This window comes from Acomys minous (assembly GCF_964271855.1).
Source record: "Acomys minous genome assembly, chromosome: 2".
Taxonomy (NCBI): domain Eukaryota; kingdom Metazoa; phylum Chordata; class Mammalia; order Rodentia; family Muridae; genus Acomys; species Acomys minous.
The window spans coordinates 13,413,261-13,427,811 of record NC_140484.1 but is presented as its reverse complement, the minus strand read 5'-3'; the positions used below and the strand labels follow the sequence as shown (position 1 = coordinate 13,427,811).

General features: G+C 51.6%; 2 protein-coding genes across 5 annotated transcripts in view; one reads left to right on the top strand and one right to left on the bottom strand.

Moving 5' to 3' along the window:
- The window catches only part of SH3PXD2A (SH3 and PX domains 2A), a 204,076-nt gene that overhangs the window by 142,773 nt on the left and 46,752 nt on the right, over positions 1-14,551 (bottom strand). The window contains exon 1 of one of the 4 annotated variants that reach the window (XM_084763100.1): positions 10,221-10,360. The exons of the other annotated variants lie outside the window; for them this stretch is intronic. Coding sequence (XP_084619226.1) covers positions 10,221-10,253 — 33 coding nt within the window. The 5' untranslated portion in view covers positions 10,254-10,360. Of the gene's footprint in view, positions 1-10,220; positions 10,361-14,551 lie in introns of those variants that run through there. 4 annotated transcript variants of the gene reach the window in all.
- On the top strand, positions 12,063-12,497 carry LOC311586253 (large ribosomal subunit protein eL36-like). Its single transcript, XM_084762244.1, has one exon. The coding sequence runs from the start codon at positions 12,105-12,107 to the stop codon at positions 12,420-12,422; it is 318 nt and encodes a 105-aa protein (XP_084618370.1). The 5' UTR covers positions 12,063-12,104; the 3' UTR covers positions 12,423-12,497.

The window sequence follows — 14,551 nt, the reverse complement described above, 5'->3', positions numbered from 1 at the left end:
ACAAAATGCCACCATGAGTTAGAAAACGTGGTGAGATCCGGGAAGGGGGTTCTTGATCACTTGTTCCAGGGACTCGGGAGTGAGCACACAGCGGGCACCAGCACCGGTAAGGGTAGATGCCCAGTGTGCACCTCCACAGTGGGCCAAGCATGCTGATGCAGCCCCCAAAATGCAAAGAGATGAGATGAGCTCATTGCCAGAAGGCAGCTCGAGGGTATTGCTACACGTAGTTGGGGGCTCTTGGGAAGGAAAGTGGTAGGAGAAACACTTCAGAGCCGAGCAGCAGTGCTCACCCAGCAGCTAGCTCCACCCAGTCAGTCAGGTGCAGCTGAACAGAGGCGGCTCCTCCTGAGGCTCCAGAAGAGCAGCGTCCCTGCGCCTTTGTCAGCGTCTTTGTCAGCGCCTGGAGACCGCCCTCACTTCTTGGCATACAGCTCCTCCTCCCTCCCCCCATCTCCTTCCTCCCCCCTGTTTGTATGTGTTAGATTGTGTGTGTGTGTGTGTGTGTGTGTGTGTGTGTGTGTGTGTGTGTGTGTGGTGTGTATGTTGTATTGTTATGTTGTATGTGGTGTGTTATGTTGTGTATGTGTATGTGTGGTGTGTATGTTGTATTGTGTTATAGTGTGTGCTGCATTTTGTTATGCTGTTTTCTGTGTTGTGTGTGTTGAATTGTGTGTATTGTGTTATGAGTGTGTGTTGAGTTGGTTATGTTGTGTTGTGTGTGGTGTGTATGTTGTATTGCGTTGTGTGTGTGGTGTGTGTTGAGTTGGTTATGTTGTGTTGTGTATGTGGTATGTATGTTATATTGTGTTGTGTGTGGTATGTATGGTGTGTTGTGTTGTGTGGTATGTTATGATGTATGTGTTGTGTTATGTTATATTGTGTTATGTGTGTTGTATTGTGTTATGTTGTATGTGTTGTTATGTTATATTGTGTTATGTGTGTTTGTTTTGCATTGTGTGTGACAGAGTCTTATATGGCCCAGGCTGGGCTTTGCTTAGAACACGTGACACAGTCAAGGACTATGCTATACCTGCCTCCACCTCCCAGTCAGGCAAGGGCCACCATGGACAGTTTATGTTGTGTTGCAGACTAAAGCCTGGACACGGCACACGCTAAGCAATCTCTCCACTAGCTGAGTTGTACCCCAGGCTATGTGTTTGCTGACTGTATTATTTTGCTAGGGCCATCATGACAAAGTATCACAAACTAGGTGGCATAAATGACACCACAGTTCTAAGCCTGGAACCCCAAAACAAAGTGTCGGCGGCCTTGGCTCCTTCTCAGGGCTACTCGGGAGACTGCTGCTCACCTCACCTCTCACTAGTTTCTGGTGAGGAGGGCCACACAGGACACTGCATGGCTGATGAAGCATCACCTTTATCTCCACACACCTCTCCCTGTGAGCCAGTGCCCCTTTAGTAGGTTGCTAGGCATGCGGCACAGGAGGGCTAGCCTATGCCAGAGCAGACTCCATGTCAATGAAGCATACCAACTTGCACTCTAGTGCCGGACACAGCCACTTCCCGAGGTCCTGCCCTCTAGGTGTCAGTACAGACTGGGCGGCACAGTCACTCGCACACTCTACACCTTAAGACAATAAGACTAGAGGGAACTTTTCCCTTCTCCTCCCAAAAGACTTTCTGTAGTCACCATGGTGCAGCACAGCGAGGTAGTAAACCTGAAGGCTAAACAGGCTGAGCCGGCAGATCAGTTTCCCTGGCTGCCAGGCGGGGACAGTACAGCAGCAGTCTGACCAGCAGGCTCCACCTCTGAGGTCAAGGAGCCAGTGGAGAGGCTGGGGAGCAGATGGTGGGTGTTGTCTTGGCCAGGCCCTACCTAGCTGTGAATATCCAGGGCCCCAGGGAGCTGCCCAGCTGTGTGCGTGGGCCAGTCTCAGAGTGGACGCCTCAGATTGTTCCACCAGTTCAGCCAGTGAGGAGAGCTGGCCAGGACAAGTGTTAGATTTAACATGGGGGAGGCTGGGCCGATGGCCCACCACCTGCTGAGGGGCTCACAGGAAGAGAGGAAATCAGCCACATGCTGACTGTGCTACCCCAGCTATTTCCAGACTGTGAGCCTTCTCTAGTGCCTGGCTAACCCAGGCTACCCCAAATCTACTCCCACGGTCTCACCCCACAAGCAAGCAGGAGAAAGAGCACTGGAGTTAAGAGGAGGGCCCCAGCTCCAGCCCGCCAAGGATTTGCTGACTTCGGAAACCCTCCATGGGCATCAGTACCTGCACTAGTAAACTAGTTGCCGTGTTCCTATGCACAGGCTTACCAAAAACACTCAAGAAAGAGCTGCTGAAGTCCAGGAACAGTATTTAGTAGCAGTGGTACTCTAGTCAGTCCTGGGACACTTGGGTTCTCAAAAGTCACAATTCAGCCTGTTCCTTCCCTGCGTGGCCGGGGCAAGGTCACTTAGTCTATGCCCTGTCTCCTCATCTCTCTTAGTTAGCATTGCCACTGCCAGGATGAAACACCAAGACCAAAAGCAACTTGGAGAGGAAAGCCAGTATGGAGCACCCTTTCAAGGTCTGTGTATCAGTTCCTGCCTCCAGGTTCCTGTCCTGCACTGTCTTCCTGTCCTCAACACTTTTGATAATGAACTGTGATATCAAACTATGAGTGAAATAAACCCTTTCCTCCCCAAGTTGCTTTTGGGCTTGCTCAGCCTTCTTTCTTTCTTTCTTTCGCTTTTGTTTTGTTTTTTGAGACAGGGTTTCTCTGAGTAGCCTTGGCGATCCTGGACTCACTTTGTAGACCAGGCTGGCCTCGAACTCACAAAGATCCACCTGCCTCTGCTTCCTAAGTGCTGGGATTACAGGCGTGCGCCATCATATCTGGTTTTCAGCCTGCTTTCTTATAGAACCAGGACCACCATCTCAGGGATGGCCCCACCCACTATGGGCCCTCAGTCACTTACCTAAAGAGTGCCCTACAGGCTTGCCTGCAGCCTGATTTTACGAAGCCATTTTCTCAACTAAGGCGCTCTTCTCTTTGAAGACCCTGGCGGGTGTCAAGTTGACAAAACTAGCCCATATATCAGCTTTGAGTAAAAACAGCATCACAGAGTGGCACATTGGTAAGAGCAGGTTTGGCCTACTGTCAGCCTTTGACAACTGGGCTGTTTTAAGACAGTGACTCACAACTCCTTGATACCATACCATCTCTGATGCAGCTTTTAGCTTTTAGGAAAGTTGGGCAGAGTCTGCTGGGCCCAGCCATCCCTTACTGTCAATGACTGAAAAGTCTTTGGTGTCCATCCACAGTGAATTGACAGCCCTTTGCATCCTAAAACTTTAGCTTCATCACAGAGTGTTAGTCCTCAAGCAACCTCAGCTCTCCAGGGCCAAGAGGGAAGGGCACAATGCCAGGAAAGCCGGTGGCAACGGCGCCAGAGTGGAGATGTGGGCTCAACCAGCTTCCAGCCTGGCTCTGGGAGAAGGCAGAGGGCCCTGCACATCACGGGCTGTGGTTTCCTACTAGAGAACAGCGTACCCTTACCTATCGCCAGACTGCAGTGAGCAAGGTTAGCACTTGGCCCTTCCTCCTTCACTCCTAGGAAGGTGGCCAGTGCTGGAGGCTGATCCTAAGGAGGGCAGGGGTGTGCTGGGCAGGGTGAGGGCAGGGATGAATCTGAGAAGAGGAAATTGGACTTCCTGCACAAGGCAACAGGAAGTCCCTGGAGAATGCTAAGCAGAGGGGGAACACACTGAAAGTGGAATTCTAGAAAGGCGCATCTGGCTCCTACACAGGCTGGGGAGCGGTAAAGAGACATCTGGGGGGAAGGGAGCAGATGGCCAGAGGAATCCTGCTGCCAGGTCAGGGGACCCACACGGAGGGTCCTGGCTACAGTCATCCAACTTCCTCCTAAGGGTCTGCGGTCCCTTAACCCTTCCAGAGACCTCTCTTAAGATTTCTAAACTAGCTGGGCGTGGTGGCGCATGCCTTTAATTCCAGCAGAGACAGGCAGATCTCTGTGAGTTCGAGGCCAGCCTGGTCTACAGAGCAAGTGAGTCCAGGACAGCCAGGACTGTTACACAGAGAAACTCTGTCTCCAGAAACTAAAGCAACAAACAAACAAAAGAGTTCTAAACTATCCCCTAAGCTGCCAACACTTTCCTCTCCCATACAAACCTTCCGGAACACACACCCCCAAAAGAGGGAAGAGGCCCTCTTTTGTGAGGAGAACAGAATGGAGGTCTCTCTCCCTCCCACCTCCCACCCCCCACCCCCAGTTTCTGATTCTTACCTTCCACATGGCCGAGACTGTGGTTGGCAAGCTAACTTCCTTCTTTCAGTACTCAGGTGGCTTCTTTCTCCTTTCCTTTACACTGCTCAATTTTTTTCCTTTTTCTTTTTTTTGGGGGGAGCGGGGGGGGGGGAGGTTGTTTTAAGATAAGGCCTTTCTATATAGCTCTGGCTGTCTTAGAATTCACTACGGAGACCAGGCTGGCCTTGAATTCAGAGATTAAAGGTGTGTGCTACCTACCATGCCCACCTGTTTGCTCTGTTCTAAAAGATCTATCTATCTATCTATCTATCATGTATACAGTGTTCTGCCTGCATCCCAGAAGAAGGCACCATATCTCACCATAGATGTTTGTGAGCCATCATGTAGTTGCTGGGAACTGAACTCAGGACCTTTGAAAGAACAGCCAGTGTGCTGTTAACCTTGGAGCCGTCTCTCCAGCCCATTTGCTCTGTTCTAAATGGGTGAAGGTCTTTCTAGGTCTTAGAGCTCTTTCCTCACAAATGCCTTGTGCAAAAGGAAAAGAAAAAAAAAGAGGAGGAGGAGGAAGAAGAGGAGGAGGCAGCAGCTGAAGAGAAGTCAGGAGAGACCCAGACAGAGCCAGCTCTTTCACCAGTCTTCCCCTTGAAGTGAGAATCCTAGTACCCAGGAGCCCCCGTCTCCTTGCTTGAGGGTTAGGAAGCAGCTAGGCAGTGTGGGTCAGACCAACCAAGCCTTCCTAGGCAGAAAAAGCACTGGGGTTGTAGTACAGGGTTAGGCACTTCCTCAAAGCTACCACTGTTGTATGTATGAACAGGAGAATCCAGCAAAGGACACACAGGCCATTTGCGGTCCAGCTAGGGTCACATCTGAACTAGTAACTTGAGGAGGTCACCACCCTAGTGCTCCCCTTTCTCCCATTACAAATTCCACAACCAAACCAATGTCACTAAGGTGCCAGTAATCACAGTGCCAAGGAAACACCAGCCCTGAAGTCTGCTGCCTTGGGCTTCATGCCCTCTACTTGCCCTCTGCCATCCACGTGGTACCAGCACGTTCACCACCTCTGCACCACTGGCCTGTGGTCCTGTGTCCTGCCACCTCACGTGTCCTCCCCAGCACAGCACACTGCCCTACAGCCCCCTCCTCTGCAGGTAGCTTCTGCAGATTGGCCATGCTCCCAGAAGTTCCCTCTTGTCAGAAGCACCTGTCCACCTGTCAATCAACGCCTGTAAGTGTCTCAGAAGCCCCAATGTCTACCACAGTGGCCAAAACACAACCGGACACCTCTAACCCACACTTCCCGTCCTCGCATGTTGGCAGGACAGTCATGTGACTGATCCTGATCGGTGGAACATGAGCAGGAGTGAAATCCACCCCCACCCGACCCCATCACACGCACAACCAGTAAAACTCACGCCCTGCAACCCCCTACATTCTCCTTAGTAACCTGCAGCCGGATAGAACCATCCATGGCCGTGCGGTCTGCAGGTGTGAGGGTCCGAGCTCCAGAATGGTTCCCTGGAGCTGAAGGCTCCTCTGACTTATTTTGGTCTGGGACATGAGCAGAAAAATGAATACTCCTTATGTTAAGTCGCCGAGAGTTTGTTAGACAGCAGTTGGATTATCCTAATAATACGAGGAGCTTAATCAAGGTCTCCCAAATCAAATTGAGAAAGGGAAGACTGCAAGCTGTAGAATCATCCTATAAGCGTTCTGGATCCACAGAAATCAGGCAGCAAGCACAGTCGCTGTACAGCTGAACATCTGCACCAGCGGAGCCATCCTTCCCCTAGCTCCTGCCAACCCTGCCTGCGAAAGTGAATGAGCTAGCCCCAGCTGGAGAGCCTGGTTCTGCAAGTCTGTGGCAAGTGCACTGACACACAAACTGTAGGAGGAGCCACCTCTCCTCCTGCTCCTGCTCCTCCTCCTCCTCCTCCTCCTCCGCCAGGCACCAACACTCTTGATGCGTGACCTCTCAAGCTTGCCACTCATCCAAGGCAGTCCACATCCTCCCTGGGCAGCTTCTAGAGGTGTCCAAACAGTGTTCCTCTCACAGAGCCCTAATTCACCAGGTCCAATTCCTTCCTGAACATGGTGACCAAGCAATCAGCTTGCCCCAAGATCACAACTTGAACAAAAACAAGAAACAAATAAAGGGGGACTTCCAACTGGCCCTTCAGTGACCTAGGCCTTTGCTGTTCCAGGTGCAATCCTGAAACCAGTGGTATAGACATCAGCTAAGAATCCCTTGCTGTACCTCAGGGCTCCTAACAGCTGGTCTGACTGACTGCTTCCAGACTGTGCTGACCCCACATCTGATGATTTCCCCCCCTGGTTACTAAGGCTGATCTCTGGCCCACAGGAATCTCCTGTCATTTCTCTCTGGGCTTTGGCAGTCTTTCCACATTGGGGGAAGCAGAGAAAAAGTGGAGCTCAGATGGGAAAAGAGAAATCCCAGAAAGAAAATAAAAGTGGGAGGAGTTGCTGAGGGAAGCCCCTGCAGGGAGCCGTGCCCACTGCCTTCCCAGCTGTCCTCCACCCAACCCCACTCAGAGGCTTCCTGTAGGTGCTTCTGTCAAGGAACCAGGAAAATGTCATGGGGGAAATGTCCCTGAGCATCTGGGTGCTGTCCAGCCCACCTCACAGGCTAGCCTGAGGTCCCCCCTCCAGTTGCCGCCCGGCCTTGTGGCTGACTCAGTGCTAGGAGTGGCTGTCTACCTAGGGTTCAGTGTGGAAAGAGGAGGAAGTAGATGGGCAGATCATGGTGCCTGTGGTAAGATCTCTGGCCTGTCTGGGCTCCAGACCCTGCTGGCCACAACAGTAGGGGGCCCCTGAGCCCCTCTCAACATCTCCAGGAAGTCCTGCCTCTGCACTTCTGTTCCCCAGGAGCCCCCAACCCCAGCCTCTTCTTGTAATCCTCAGTCCTCCTTCCCCGAGTCCTCCTTCAGGACTCTCTGCTCAGTAGAACCTCCCAGCACGCCTGTTCCACCCACCCACCGCAAGAGGAAAGGAGTCCTATAGAGACTCAACAGATACTTCTCACAACCCAGCAAAATGTCACATGTGTTAGCTCCAGGCAAGAGGCCCACTGAGGCCTGGCATGTTCTACAGGGTTCGAAACAGGGCTCCACACCAGGGTCTCCTATGAAGTCCTAGACGGGATTTGGAAATTTTCAGTCAAGAACAAACAGCAGAGAAGAAAAAGCTGATTGCAGTGCTGGGATGTTTCTAGAACATCAGGGAGACCTGGGAAGAAGGCTCTGGACTCAAAAAGCAAGAGGCAGTCTCCTGGGTGACAAATGGTGCAAGGGCTGAGAGAAAGGGGAGAAGGGATGGAGGAGGAAGAAGGGAGGGAGCGGGAGAGGGGAGGGAGCGGGAGAGGGGAGGGTGTGGGGAGAGGGGAGGGTGTGGGGAGAGGGGAGGGTGTGGGGAGAGGGGAGGGTGTGGGGAGAGGGGAGGGTGTGGAGAGAGGTGCAGACAGCAGCTGGGTTTGGAACATGGGACAGTAGGTGCATAAGCGTGACTTACAAGTTAAGACACTTAGCAGGGCCACCTACTGGGGTGTCCACACGGACAGGTCATTCGCCTCCAGGTCAGGCTCCAGGCCAGCTGTCTCCCACGGCTCAGCCTGGCCCGGATGATTTGCCCCTGGCTAGTCCTCCACAGTCACCCTCAGGTGCTCACTTCTCTCCACGCTCCAGGTGATGACAGAAACTGGGACTAGAGAAAGCTGCCATTCACCGAGAGAGGTAAGCCCTGAAAACCTGCTCCTGAAACCATGTGACGGAGACTGCTGACAGCTGTGGGAATTCGGGGTCCAGCCTGACCCTACAATAGCCACTGTTTACTAGACAAATACCTACTGTTGATCTGTTCCCCCCCTAAATCAGCAACAAGACAAGCATAGCACTAGAGGACCAGCTAAGGAGGGGGGGGGGTGTCCATCAATAGAACAGGTCGGTGACCCTATCAGGCCAGAAGAGGGAGAAGTAAGAGAGGCCACAATTAGATTAGCTCGCTGTGTTCAAAAGGGCCCAGACGCAGTATAGTCACAGAGATGGCAGGAAGCAGTCACTCCCTCATGGGAAAGAAAGAAGGGCCCTCTGAAGACATCAGTCATTCCCCAGCCTCCACTGGAAACTGATGACGCAATAGATGGCAACTACAGACTTGAGTCCTCCTCTACAACATTTCTTAGAACTATGGCCCCCGAGGCCAATGGAGACAGGAATGGCCACAGCCAGCATCCACTAGGCCCACGCACAGGGGTTCCCTCCACCCTCACTCGCACTGGGGAGTCCTCCTCCAAGTTGAGGAATGAGGCACTAGGAAACCCAAGACAAAAGAAGCCTGTCTCACTGGGGAGGGAGACAGGCTGGCCTTCACAGAGGTGCCCTTGGGAGACACAGTGGGAAGAATGGCCAGCTTGTCACACACAGAGCCACCTCTGCAAGCATCTCCCCACCAGCCCAGACACCAGCCACATGCTTCCTGTTTGAGTTTTTCTTTTTTCAATTTTATTTTGTGTATCTGAATGTCATCCATTTAGCCTTGGGGGGGCCCCCCTTACCAATGCCTAGCCACATCCCCCATCCTCCAGCATTCCAGCAAGACTGAACTGGCCACTTTGTTCTGCCAGGCAACAGATGAAGGCTCCCCAATTAGCCGACAGAGCCGAGCCCAGGCTGCATTGAAAGCTGTCCCCTCGCCAACCCAGGAACACTCGCTCAGCGAGGCTCCAGAGATGCCCAAGACCCTTCTGTAGCTGGAAACTGTTCCCTAAGTCCAGCTGGACAGCCACTTGCAGAAACCTGGAGCTCCTTCATCGTATGGCAAATCTACGTCCACAACTCCCCAGCTGCTGGAGGCGTGTAGGGAGGGTCCCGTGCGCTTAGTCCCTTAAAATATTTCATGGCCACAGAGGCAGTTCTTCAAAGACTACCACTGTAGATACGACCGTGGAGAGTTCTAGAAGTTAGACAATGGCCCAGAGTCCATCAGCAGTAAGAGGCGGGGCCGCAAGCCCAACTAAATGTGACAGTGGCTGAGCTCCTATCTCCCCACTCATGACATCAGGAAGTTGGCACCAGGAATCCCACAAAGCCTTAGATAGCCAGATGTCATCCAACAGTAGGAGCTGAATCCCTTTCCTCAGCTCGAGCTAAGCTCTGGCTATAACAGAAGCAGCTCAGTTCTTCAGTAACTCCCGCAACAGCCCCACTTGAAGAAGCATCCCTCGGATCTAGGGACGGCAGAGCTGCTGAGGCTCAGCCCCTGGGCTGGCTGCTGAGGACTAGTGATGACATAATTCACACCTCCACAAAGGACCAACCCGACTCTTCTCTTAGCAAGACCTCAGGTTGTCATCCCTTATCCTAGCTGTCCCACGTGCATAGTTCCCTGAGAGTCAAAAGCAAAACTAGCCAGGCGTGGTGGCACAGGCCTGTAATCCCAGCACTCGGGAGGCAGAAGCAGGTGGACGGCTGTGAGTTCAAGGCCGGCCTGGTCTACTAAGTGAGTCCAGGACAGCCAAGGCTACAGAGAAACCCTGTCTCCAAAAACAAACAAACAAACAAACAAAACCAACAAAAAGCAAAACTAACTGTTGCCCTGACTAGAGCTGGCAAGAACAGGATGTTATATTTGTGGGCCTCTAGTAGAGAGTACCTGTGTGGGTGGGACGCCACAGCACACAGGCCCATGGGTGGTCTGCCCTGAGGATCCTCGCCATGGGAACACTTGTTCTGTCCTATCTGTATCTTGCCACTAGCTGATGCTGTCAACCTGCCTGTTCTCCTGGAGCCCTCAGGATGGATCAGGAGAGCCGTGCAACTCCCTCTGGCAGGAAAGGAGTGAACTAATCACAGATGAAACTTAGGAATTCACACACACACACACACACACACACACACACACACACTCACACTCACACTCACACACAAACTCACTCACATGCACACACACACCCTATAATCACTCACCTGGCCAACACCAAAGAGCTTCCTTCCCTTCATCCTCCAATTTGGAGGGGTTCACGGTCTTCCGTATGCACTTCTTCACCAACGTTCTCCAGAGAGGGGTAGGTGGGGCTCAGCGAAGACTAACTTAATTTTCTAGGCCAAGGCTTTGAGCATGGGACCAAGGAGGGAGGTGCACAGGGCGGCAACTGCGTTCCGAGGCCTCCCTAACATAACGCCCAAACACACCCCAGCATGACACCTTACACCAGGAAAACAAGGTGTGCAGCTCCAGGCAGGCACAGGTGGCGTGCGCTGACTCACACAGACATGGTCCCTGGTGGAGCTGGGTTTGTTATTCAGAAGAAGGAGGTGGTGTGGGCTGAGGGCCAGGCAGCAGTGGAGCCCAAGACAGAGACTGCTTGGAAAGGCAATTCTATTGCTTTTGAGAGATTTCTGCTTCTGGTACCATCAAGAGAATAGGTTCCTACCCCTCCACTTCTCATCAGTACCGGTGAGGCATCAGGAGTTCCTCCCTCCTCACAAAATTAGAAAGATCCCAACTAGAAGCCGGGGCACCACAAGGCTTACTGGCTTATTGGTGTCATGATTTGGGGAAAGTTTTATCTTCTTTTTTTTTTCTTTATGTGTATGTGTGTTTTGGTTTATTTGTTTGTTTGTTTTTGGAGACAGGGTGTCTCTGTATAGCTTTGACTGTCCTAGACTCACTTTGTAGACCAGGCTGGCCTCAAACTCATAAAGATCCACCTGCCTATGCCTCCTGAGTGCTGGGATTAAAGGCATGTGCCACCACGCCCCACTTTTTTTTCCTTCATTTTTTAACATGTGTGTATACATGTGTGTAGGCACAAATGTGTGTGTGGATATGTACACATGGGGACACCTGAAGCTGGTGTTAGGAATTATCTCTAATGGTTTTTCCATTTTATTCAATGAGGCAGGGTCTCTCCGTCAAACCCAGAGCTTGCTGATATGGCTGGCACCGCTAGCCAGCTTGCTCTTAGGATCCTGTCTGCGTTCCAAGGCTGGAATTACAGGAGAGCAGCCGCATTCATCGGCATTTCTGTGGGTTTCCGGGTATCGGAACACTGACCTTAGGCTTGCACAGCAAAACTCTTTAACCACTAAGCCACCTTCCCAGGCCTCTGGTGCTATGAGTTTTGGACAACACCGAAATCAGACTTAGGATCTAATTTCCTCATTTATCAAATAAGGGGATGGAGTTAGGTCAGAAGGGGGCCAATCAAGTTTCACCCCAGAGGTTGTTTACTAAGTGATAGGGAGTGACATCCTGAAGATACTGGGGTTTGTCCTCTTAAAAGATTGGGAGATACGGGACTGGAGAGATGGCTCAGCGGTTAAGAGCACTGACTACTCTACTCTTCCAGAGGTCCTGAGTTCAATTCCCAGCAACCACATGGTGGCTCACAACCACCTATAATGTGATCTGGTGCATACTGTATACATAATAAATAAATCTTAAAAAAAAAAAGATTGGGAGATGCATATGGACTCACGACTGATTAGCAATGTCTGTGGGGGAGAATATGTGAGCCATGAATGTTGTCTGTTGCGGGCACGTTAGGACTGGGTAACTAGAGCATCAGACACGCATCACCTTCTCTGTCTCTAAAGGCTTCTAACTATAAAACACATATCTAAGCATTCCTTCGTGCACACAGTTAATACCAGTATTATTAAAAGTGTGTACCGTCCATAGTGTGATACTCACACGTAGATAACTTCTCCACCCAAGACACACTCTCAGCAGCCCTGCAGGGCTTGGGGAGTAGGCAGCACCCCTCCCTGCAGTGTCCTAACTCACAAGATTTCTCCTAGAAGTTCAGACCCGCTTCCTGTCACTGCAGCCATCGGAGAGCAGCAGCCATGGCCCTGCGCTACCCCATGGCCGTGGGCCTTAACAAGGGCCACAAAGTGACGAAGAACGTCAGCAAGCCGAGGCACAGCCGGCGCCGCGGGCGCCTCGCCAAGCACACCAAGTTCGTGCGGGACATGATCAGGGAGGTGTGCGGCTTCGCGCCCTACGAGCGGCGTGCCATGGAGCTGCTCAAGGTGTCCAAGGACAAGCGTGCGCTCAAGTTCATCAAGAAGCGGGTGGGCACGCACATCCGGGCCAAGAGGAAGCAGGAGGAGCTTAGCAACGTGCTGGCAGCCATGAGGAAGGCCGCCGCCAAGAAGGACTGACGCCCCCTCCCTCAATAAACGTCTGTGCACAGTTTTATGCATATTCGCTGTCACAGTAAAAAAAAAAAAAAGTTCAGACCCACTGAGCAGTCTCTATGCCGATACTAGAAGACAAAAGACACCCTAACTTCTGTTATGATTTTCCTGTCTAAGGAAGAACTTCCTGTACGTGAGGTAATAACTCCAGCCTGACTCCAGGGAAGAGCCGAGGGAGGCAGCGACAAAGGGCAGAAATGGCTTCAGAATTCCCAGTGCACAGCAGACGGGCTGGTCTGATTGGACCTGCTATCTACTAGGAACAGGTTACGACTGAACCCCCTGCACCCAAGAGGTGGGGGCCTCGCTCCAATGTGCACAGCCCCTCAGCTTTCTTCGGAGAAGCCTAGGTGCAGGGGCGGCTACACAACTCTGAGCTGCTTCTGAGTATTGGAAAGACCTAGCTAGAAAGTTATGCGAGCAGGGCTCCGAACAAGGTTCTCAAGCCTCAGCCAACATCTGGGCCTTATTTCCCTCTCTCACAGATGTGGAAGAACCCTCTCTAACACTGTCCCCTCCTGCCCCATGCTTTCTATGTGTTCTCAGCCAGGTCCTGAGCCCCTCTGGACCTGAGAAGCCCCAGCCCCAGGAACAGTAGAAGGCTGTTCCTAAATGCACAGGCCTCAGAACCTGCAAGGGATGCCACAAGCCTCATGTGCCTGAGATTGGGGGTGGAGTGGGGGCGGGGCAGCCTTTTTCCTAGACTTAGCTCAGCAGTAAGCTTTCCCATCCTGAGCTGACCTCCAGGGACCATTGCACCCAGGGCCTCTCCTCCTATCCCTCCCATCCCTCCACACCCTCCCTCCATAGGCTGGAGTTCACTTAGCCCCCCCAGAGGCACAGGAAGGGAATTACCAGGAACCAATGGAGTCCTCTAGAGCTTTCCCGGGAATCCTTCCATATTCTTCACAAACAAGATGCCTCTCTCCGAGGCTAAGGCAAAGCTGTGGACCAATAACGGCTTCAACAAAACAAAACAAAAAACACTGTTTCCTAACAGTGTGACGGCTGGGAGGAAGTGGGTTGGTAATTGAACTTTGGAGGGAATCCTTCACACTGCCATCTGCCTCTCCAACCGGAGCAGACCATGTGTTATCTGGCAAAAGTGAAGACTGTATTAAGGGGCACAGGAAGAAGCCTGTGCCTACAGCTGGGGGGCGGGGGCACACGGGGGATGCCCAGCTACTTCCTCCTAGAATCGCTGAGGCTGAACTCATGATGCCTCTGTTTCCCTAAGATCATCACACCCGCTTTCCTAATGGCTTTCTTTCCATGGGATCTGTCATTTCATCCTTTCTATTATCCTAGGAGGCAGGTCTTTATAGTGACTCCATTTTAAGATAAATCGGGGGCACAGAGAGGCTAAAGAACTCATCAGAGGATATGTAATCAGTAAGGCTTGCTGGAGCCTCGCCATCTCAGGCCTGGATGCGCTAATCCTCAGCATTGCTGTGCCTCCCCGACTCACCACCACCTCATCAGGACCAGAAAGCAGCGCTGCCAGCGGCTTCCCATTACCAACACACTGCTCATGGGTTTTAAGTAATATCTGAATACATGATTACAGTCTGACAAGATGATCTGGACAGGTCCCTGGGGTTAGTTATAACGAGATCTAACTAACTAGTTACATTCCATGGGAATGACCTAGAACAATGGTCCAGGAAAAATGAGGTAATGTAAGTTAATTTATTATTTTCATTTTCTTTCTCTTACTAGATGCATTCTTTTTTTTGGGGGGGGGGTTGGGGTTTTTTTTTGAGACAGGGTTTCTCTGTGTAACCTTGACTGTCCTGGACTCACTTTGTAGACCAGGCTGGTCTCGAACTCACAGCGATCCTCCTGCCTCTGCCTCCTGAGTGCTAGGATTAAAGGCGTGCACCACCACATCCGGCTTACTAGATGCATTCTTGATATAAAATTTTCAAACCTGTTGTTTTCTGTTGCTGTAACGACTACAAGACACAATTTTTATTTTAAATTTTCTACTTTCCTACCTTCCCCCCAGATTTCTCTTTAATTATTTTCCTGTTCTTCACAGATGAGCTTGAAGTTGCCCTTTGACTAAGCCTCTCTCCCATCGATGTCCCTAA

Bases quoted from the DNA above. Each gene is read 5' to 3' on its own strand.
- LOC311586253 (XM_084762244.1), top strand. From the start codon at position 12,105: ATGGCCCTGCGCTACCCCATGGCCGTGGGCCTTAACAAGGGCCACAAA.